Consider the following 9,440-nt stretch of genomic DNA (forward strand, 5'->3'; position numbering starts at 1 on the left):
TAGATTTCCATTCCCAAGCACTATCTTCGTCAACTTCTACATCTCTACTTATGGTAACCTTGTCATTGCTCAGATTATATAACTTATAACCTTTAGATCTTGGCGGAATCCATTGGTGGCCCCCTAAAGTTGGCACCAACTTTTACTTAGACACCTCAACTAAGCTTTGTTCATTTTAGACACCTCAAGTAAGGTTCTGATGTGTCATTTTGACACTTTGTGCTGACTTGACACATTGCGTGTGCTGCACCCATTTTGAGCGCGTGAAGACCATTTTTTTTTAAAAAAACAAATTTTATTTTTTTTCTTGTTCTTCTTCTTCTCCATTTTCTAGATGTTTTCCTCCATAACTTTGGACCTTGATTTTGTAATCTCATTGTCATTGCATAGATCTAGTTCTTGTTTTCCTTCTATTGTTAATTAGTAACTGATTTTTTAAAAGTGAAGTAAAAAAATATATCTTTGTAAAATAAATTTTTTAAAATAGTTTCTTTTGATAGTGTTTCTTGAGAAGACAATATGGGTGGGGAAGGAGTTGGGGTTGGGGTGGGTGGAGGTGGAGAAGACGACAACGACTGGTGGGGTGGATGAAGAAGACAACTAGGTGGGGGTGTTTTTTGTTTTTTTCGAAAATCACATTTTTTAGAAGATGAATTTCTTCTTTTTTTTAATTATTATTTGGGTAAAAAATTTCATATGTCATCAAGTTAATGACCATTTTTTTCTACTCAAAAGTCATTATTTTAAAATTATTTTTGATATATATGCCACGTGTCTTCATTTAATTGATCATTTTGACACATCATCGGCAAGTGTATTACACACACTTTAGATATTTGAGTGATTGTAAAAAAATATCAAAATAACACATCGGAACCTTACTTGAGGTGTCTAAAATGAACAAATCTTAGTTGAGGTGTCTAAGTGAAAGTTGGTGCCAACTTTAGGGAAACACCGATGGGTTCCGCCTTAGATCTTTGTGCATAACCAACAAAAACATACCTCTCACTTTTTTATCAAGCTTAGATCTCTTCTCATCTGGCACATGTACATAAGCAATGCTTCCAAACACTCGCAAGTGAACAAATTTTAGTTTGAAACCACTCCAAACGTCTTGTGGAGTTTTTTCACGAACACATTTGGTGTGACAGTGATTTGATAAATACATAGAACAAGCAATTGCTTCATCCCAAAATTCTTTTGGCATATTTTTTCTCTACAACGTACATCTTGCCATGTTGAGAATAGTTGATTCTTCGTCCCCACCACGCCATTTTGTTGAGGTGATCTTGGAACGGTCAAAAAATGACATTTGCTATTTTCCTCACAAAAAGCCTTGAATTCATTTGAAGTGAACTCTCCATCATTATCAGATCAAAGTGAATTTATTTGGTAGCCACTTTGTTTCTCCACCATGCTCTTAAATTCTTGAAGTTTTCAAACACCTCAGATTTTTCCTTTAAAAAATACACCCAAATTTTTGGAGAATAATCATCAATAAAGAGAAGGAAATAATTAGTTTTACCAAGTGAGGCTGGTTTGATAGATCCGCACACATCCATATAAGTCAATTCTAAAGGACGCCGTGCACTTGTCAATGACTCTTTGGAAAAGCTTTTCCTTGATTGCTTTCCAAAAAGACATCCTTCACAAAGCCGATTAGGATGGTTAATGGTTGGCAACCCTTTCACCAATCTTAGACTATCAAAGTTCAAATGGCCAAATCTCATATTCCAAAGCCAAGATGAATTTTTGACACATGAAAATAAGCACCTTGGTACATCACTTTGAAGATTCAACACAAACTTTTTATTTTTCTCCATGGAAACTTTGGCTAACAATCTCCCATTTTCATCTTTCATGGTCAACTTTTTTTCTTCCAAATGAATGTCATAATATTTCTCCAAAAGCTGTCCCAAAGTCAAAATATTACTTTTCATCTCCGGTATATACATGGCATTGGAGATAAATCGATGACTTCCATCTTTCAAACGAATTAAAACCATACATTTTCCTTTGATTTAAGCTTTTGAAGAGTCTCCAAGAGTGATGTTGCCATTATTAAACTCCTCAATCTCACCAAATAAATGCTTCTTCCTGCAAATATGACTACTTGCATCAGAATCAAGGTACCATTTCTTTCTTTCTACACTTTCTTCTTCTTTACATGCCATGAGTAAAGTGTTATCTTCATCTTCATTTTTCCTCTCCACAAATTATTTTTACATTCTCATGAAAAATGACCATATTTATGTCAAGTATAACACTCATTATTTGATTTGTCATACATTCTTTGATTTGATCTCCATCTTCTACCTCTTTTATGACCTCTTTCTTGGTTGAAGTCTTGACTTCTTTTTCTTTGGTCGGAGGTTGATTACCACCTCTTCCTCCTCTACCACGACCTCTTCCACGCCCACGATTTCTTTGTTGTAAGCCACACCTTTTATCTTTCTCCTGCAAAGAAAGTTTCGCTTGCAAAGCTTGTTCAACCGACTCTTGTTTTGATTTCTTCAACTTTTTCTTCATGTGCTTGCAAAGAACCCGCGAGTTCATCTATGATCATGGTGTCCAAGTCCTTAGACTCTTCAATAGCAACAACAATATAATTATATTTTGAATCTAGAGATCGTAATATTTTTGCAACAACCCTATCGTCATTCAACACTTTACCATATCTCTTCATTTGATTGACAACTGCCAAGACTCTTGAAATATAATCTGAAACTGATTCGGATTCCTTCATTAGCAGCAATTCAAATTCTCCTCTTAAGGTTTGGAAACGAACCTTTTTCACCTTGTCCAAACCTTTAAAAGAGGTTTGAAAAATATCCCATGCTTGCTTGGAGTTGATTGCATTTGCAACCTTCTCGGATATCTTTTCATCCAAACTTTGATGGATAAGTGTGAGTGCCTTTTGGTCTTTCTTCTTTGTGGTAGCGGCATCCTTTTCTTTTTTAATGCCACTCTCCATAATTTCCCACACATCATAGTCTCCAAGCAAAGCCTTCATTCGGATGCAACAACTTCCATAATTTTGTTTGGTAAGCATCGGAACTTGGAATGGAATTCCATTGGTGTTACTCATTTTCTATCTACGTTTTGTTGTCTTTCAAACACACCGACTCTGATACCAAATGTTGGAAATTTGGGAGAGAAAGACAACACAAATAATACTCAATGCTTAGTAGAAGAGAAGTGGAGGAAAGATAATTTTCTATTCAACTTTTTCTTTCTTAAATATAGCTACATTACATGACTATTTATAGGTGAATTCATCCATGTATCTAGCCTAGCATACATGTATCATAATTAATACTTTACATCCTCCAAGTTAATGAATAAAATTAACTAGATATAATCTAGACTTTTCCATCAATTCATGTATCTCCTAATACATTAATCTACTATTTTATGAACCAAATTAAATATAATGCGAACAAAGTAAATAATGTGAACATTGTTAATTATTCAGATCACATGAGAAAGACGCTCTTCTGTTCCTTTCAGCGATCTCCTTGTCAACTTATTGTAAGTCCTTCCGGCGATCTTCTTTTCCGGCGATATCTTTCTATCACTGATCTCTTACTCCTGCGACTCTACATCGATCTCTAGAGAAATCACGACGTTAGTTATCGTCCTTTATGGTGCTCTTTTCTTATATTTGTTTCTCCGGCAACTTCCCTTTAGCTCCGATCTGCTTCTCCGGTGAGCTCTCAAGACTCACAACCCCCAAGCTAGCTTTTCCGGCAAAGGGTTTTCAAGATTGGGGCCCATTTAAACCAGATCTGCTGAGACTCTAACGTTGTTGCCTGGCTCACATTGGCATCTCTCCTGCAAGTTTTGGTGTCTCTCCGGCGATTTTTGCCTTCGAACATAGTAAGCTAGATTAGGGCTCTTGCATAATCGCCGACACCATCGCTTCTTCGCTCTCCTCTTCAAGTACTACGTTCTATCTTTCCAAAGTACCTTTCAGATTTGTTCAGGTTGCCTTTAGTTTCAGATCTGTTTTCATTGCTATATACAAATTTAGAGTTATTTTCAGCTTGGTTCCCTTATTGTCTTTAGATATATCTTTTTTTCTAATTGTTGATTGTGTAATATTGTATATCTTTTATCTCTCGTCCAATTTGCACTCAATTTAACTCTGCCCTTTCATTCTCTGTTTCTTGATCAATTGTGTAATATTTTAGTATAGCTATTTGGTCCTAGCCTTCTATTTCAACTTATTTAGTTTACATCTACCTAGTGGCTTTGGTGAATGATAATGGACTATGATCATGTCTTAGGTCGAGGTCGGGGGCGAGGGAAGGAAGTGATAAGTGGGGTATGGTGTCTCCTATATTGAGAGAAAGGTCTTGGAACATAGAGTCGATGTCGGGGAAGTCCATAGAGCTAGTGAAGATTCTCAAAAAAAGGAAGATTAGTATAACTTATGTCTAGGAAACTAGATGGATAGGTATCAAGGTTCGGAATGTGGATAGGTTTAAGTTGTGATATTCAAAAGACTCGAGGGATAGAAATGGAATAGGTATTTTTGTAGATGGGGACCTTATGGATATTGTGGTGGAGGTTATCAGGGTCAATAATAGGGTGATGCCGATTAATCTAGTCATAGGAAGTAGGGGTGGACGTTCGGTATTCGGTTCGGTATTTTCAAAGTTCGGGTTCGGTAATTCGGTAATCGGTAATTCAAAGTATATACCAAATACCGAACTTTCAAACTTCGGTTTGGTAATTCGGTAATCGGTAAATAAAATTTCGGTTCGGTACGGTATTCAGTAATACCATATTTTTTAATAGTTAATATATAATAAAAATTTATCCGCATTTAATATTTATATTAACCTAAAGAATACATATCTTAACTTACATTTTTATTACTACACCATAATTAAATAATATATGCATTTTAACTTGCCGAATATCGAAATCGAAATTGCTCGTAAGCCACATTCTACGGAGGAGAAATGATACATCGTAAACAAAGAGAAAATAATTTATGAATTGATACAGAATAAAAAAAATATTACCATGTAATAAAAATAATGAAAAAGAGTGAAAACAAAAATCTCTAATATATCATACATAATTTTTATACATATGTTTTTCTTTGAATTATCCAAAAACTCTACATCACTGCACTAATTATTAATTAGTTCCTCCAAAGATATGAAAAGTTGGAATCTTTCATTTTCAATGTAACTACCAAACAATTTATGTAGATAACTAACGTGGGAATCATGCAAAGTGAAATTAGAATTCTTAATCAATTATATAAATTTGAAATTAGAATTTATAATTTTTACATGTACATGAATTAAATTTTAGCAGTTATCCATAATGTACGTGTTAGTGTGCATATAATGATATAATATACGGTAAACGTGTGAAAGTTAAAATGAAAATGGTAAGGAAAATGAAAAAATGAGATAGTTTTCTCTTACTATACTCTTATTTTTTGGTAAATTTTTTTCCAATTTTTTTGTAAAAAAAAAAAAAGTTCGGTATTCGGGAAATCCCGAATACCGAAACCAAAATCCCGAATACCGAAATACCGAAATATCAATTTCGGTACCGAATACCGAATCGAAATATCGAATTACCGAATACCGAAATACCAAAATAGCCGGTTCGGTTCGATAATTCGGTTTTCGGTATTTTATGCCCACCCCTAATAGGAAGGCTTACTTTGAACGTTATTAGTGCCTATGCGCCTCAAGTGGGCCTGGACGATGATAGTTCACCATTACTCCATCTACTTTTATCTACCACCCAATTCCAATCACAATTAACACCATCATCAATCACCGACCACCACCTACCATCCACAATCACCATCTTCAGTCCAACCATAACCATCAAAATCAATTGTCATTTCACTATTAGACATCATTTGCAATTATCACCACCAACCATTATTACATTCAATAATTATTATTGATAATTACCTCCATTAGTCAACATTATATATCACTAACCGCCATCATTATTCATCACAATCATTAATTATCAGTATCATTTCGATACTAATTATTAGACACCAACACCAACAACCATGGTTACTCACTATTGTCAACCCCTATATCAAAAGATACTACCCATAACCACTATCATCAGTCAACACCATCCCAAATCGTTAAACACAATCACCATCATTAGTCATCACAATCATCAATTGTCATAAAAAATTTTAAAAATATTTTATTAATATAATAGTAGATCAATTGAGTATTTTATTTGAATTTTTTATTTTTTAATTACAGACAAATTTTATACATTGAGATATTAAGAAAATAAATAGTATTAACTATTTAGTATTTAGATTTTAATGCAACATATTAATATGCAAATATATATTTAAATTCAAACCTTTAAATCTTCATGCACATCTTAATATATTAAGCCGTGAACATCTTAATTTAATAAAAATAAATGAGGTCTAATTGACCAAATAAATTGCATTGGAGTGTCGTGCCTGTGGTCATGTGTCATGGTCGGGGCGTGTGGCTGAAAGTTGGCCCCATTCTCAGCCATGCCCCACTGTCCCTTTTTAAATTGAATTTCTCACTATTTTTTAGCTCGAATTCACTGTTTCCAGGTACACATTTGGTGCTTTCCTATTCCTAAGGTCTCACACTACATAGACAAAATAAACCAATATTACTTCTCATAAACAGAAAACAAAACTTACAAAAACAAAAGAGAAGTTAGCTAAAAAAGATAACATATCAATTTGAAGCTGAGTTGCCAAGTGTGAAACATTTACAATTCCAGTTTTTTACGTTAGCTTTGTATGTAATCTTGTTTAATACTCAAATTATTCTAATGTTTATTAATTATATAACTATGATGGTGTCGTTTTGCCTGTGTGAAATATGTTAAATTGTTTTCTATGTTCTGTTAACTTGTATGTAACGAGACATTGATTAGTTAGACATCATAGTTCCTTTATTCTATACTTGGAAATCTTAGAAGCATGTACTCTTGTGATCGAATTTTTGGTGTATCTATTATTGATATTTCACGGGACTGACATAGGTGCCATCACGGTTCAAATTTTGGATCGTGACAACTAGAAATTTTGGACTGGAATTCTTTGGACTTGATAGCACTTTTTCCTAGAAAAGATAGAAAAAACTAGCCTCCTTTGCTAGAGAGAAAAGCTCTCTTGACCATTGACCAACATCCTCTCCATCTTTTGTGTTTTTCTTGTATACCTATTAAAATGGTCATATTACTATTCAAGAAAGAAAAACATTGTTACTGAAATAATGTTTGAAATAAAGAACAATTTTCATAGAAAATAATCCATGTTAAAGAGAAAGTGGATGTCCATTTAAGTAGGACCCACTTGGCAATTTGTGGACATTGGATGTCCATTTAAGTAGGATCCACTTGGCAATTTGTAGACAACTTGTAGGCAAGTTGTACACATTTTTTTGGCTATAAAAGCCATCCCCTGCAATACAAAATTGATACAGAACAATATTCAATCTCTCCTCTCTCTATTTCTCGTACTCTCTCCTTCTTAATTTGCTAAGTTAGTTTATTTTATAACACGTTATCAGCACGAAACTCTAATTTTTTTTCTAGAAAATTAACTTCTATATCAGGTATATCTACTGAAGAAATTTAATTTTAGTTGTCTTTGTTATTTTTAAATTAATTTTCATCATGTCAAACTTGTCAAAATTGGAGTTTGTGGCACTTGATATTTCTGACAAAAAATATTTGTCATGGGTACTTGATGCTGAAATTCACCTTACCGCTAAGGGTCTTGGTGATGCTATAATTGAAGGAAATAAAGTATCAAGTCAGGATAAAGTAAAGTCTATGATTTTCCTTCGTCATCATCTAGATGAAAGCCTGAAGGTTGAATACTTGACAGTGAAAGATCCACTTAAATTGTGGAAAAATTTAAAAGGGAGGTATGACCACCTCAGGGCAACGGTATTTCCAAGAGCTCGTTATGAGTAGATGCACTACGGTTTCAAGATTTTAAAACTGTAATTGACTTTAATTCTGCTATATTTAGAATAACTTCCCAATTAAATTATGTGGAAAAACTATAAATGATGAGGACATGTTGGAAAAGAGACTAACTACTTTCGATGCCTCTAATATGATGTTACAGCAACAATACCATGAAAAAAGTTTTTAAAAATACTTTGAATTGATCCCATGCCTTCTGGTGGCTGAGCAACATAATGTTCTTTTAATGAAAAATCATGAATTCCGTCCCATTGGAACTGCTCCGTTATCGGAAAAAAATGTGGCAGAAACACATGGTCAGTCTGAAAGGAGACAAAATAAAAATCAAGATCACAATAATGTGTGTGGAAGTGACAATGGCAGAAGATGATATAATAATCATCATGGTGGTGGTCAACATAAAATGGAGAACAATATGAGTTCTTAAAGTAGCCCTTCAAGAAGTAACTATCATCATTGTGGCATGAAAGGCCACTGAAAAAATGAATGTCGGACGCATGAGCATTTTATAAGGCTTTATCAAAATATCTTCAAAAGAAAGGCAAATAGGGGTGGTGCCTCTTCTTCTAATGCTCGCATAGAGTCACACTTGGCGTTTGAAAATAATATTGAGGCAAGACCTTCGTATAATGATAAAATTGAAGTAAATCTGGCTTTGAAGGATAACGATTTTAATGACCTCAATGATATTACTTATTTGGAGGTTGAAAACTTCTTTAAAGATTATAATTGATGTTTAATTTTATTATATGATTTACAATATGTTGTTGTTTTTATGTACTTTTGATTATCATATTTTTACGTTTATCTATTTAAAAGAAAAGAAGAAAAAATGACTTACGTTTTTCTTGTAATATTATTACTTATTTTATCTCTTATAATGTATTTTTATTTTATGAAGATAAATAAATATCTCAGTCTTCAATTGGATCCAAGTTGAGTAATGTAGATATGTGCCTTTTGGATAGTGCCACAACTCATACAATATTCAAAAAAAAGAAATATTTTTGTCATTTGATTATGAAAAAGGCCTATGTTAATACAATATCCAATAGTACAAAATTGATTGAAGGCTCTGGAAGAGCGGCCTTGTGTCACGCCCCGAGAGGGTACCCTAGACGTGACCTACACTCGAAGACCATTACTGGTCCCCAAGCGAACCACTTGGTCCAATCACACATCCGTTCATATCAATCAATCAATGGAAAGTTTGAAATAAGGAAATAATTTAGTGGGCAATCCAAATCAATGATCTAACTCAAGAAATAATGGCCATGGGCCAACAAATCAAACTCCACTCTTTGTCATTAAAATAGTTTGACAAGAACAATTCAAGGAAAGAAAATACTCAATCGACCCATCACTATCTAGTCTATGAATCCTCTATCACTACTATCTAATTGGTGCCAATAACATGTTCATGGCTACCTCAAATCCAAATGAAA

General features: G+C 33.7%; 1 protein-coding gene across 1 annotated transcript; it reads right to left on the reverse strand.

Moving 5' to 3' along the window:
- Positions 1-2,488: 2,488 nt before the first annotated feature.
- Positions 2,489-3,088, reverse strand: LOC129892723 (uncharacterized). The gene has a single exon (XM_055968293.1). The coding sequence runs from the start codon at positions 3,086-3,088 to the stop codon at positions 2,489-2,491; it is 600 nt and encodes a 199-aa protein (XP_055824268.1).
- Between the last annotated feature and the right edge of the window lie 6,352 nt (positions 3,089-9,440).

This window comes from Solanum dulcamara, chromosome 6 (assembly GCF_947179165.1).
Source record: "Solanum dulcamara chromosome 6, daSolDulc1.2, whole genome shotgun sequence".
NCBI classification, from domain to species: Eukaryota; Viridiplantae; Streptophyta; class Magnoliopsida; order Solanales; family Solanaceae; genus Solanum; species Solanum dulcamara.

Coding starts and splice junctions, on each gene's coding strand:
- LOC129892723 (XM_055968293.1), bottom strand. CDS start 3,088: ATGAGTAACACCAATGGAATTCCATTCCAAGTTCCGATGCTTACCAAA.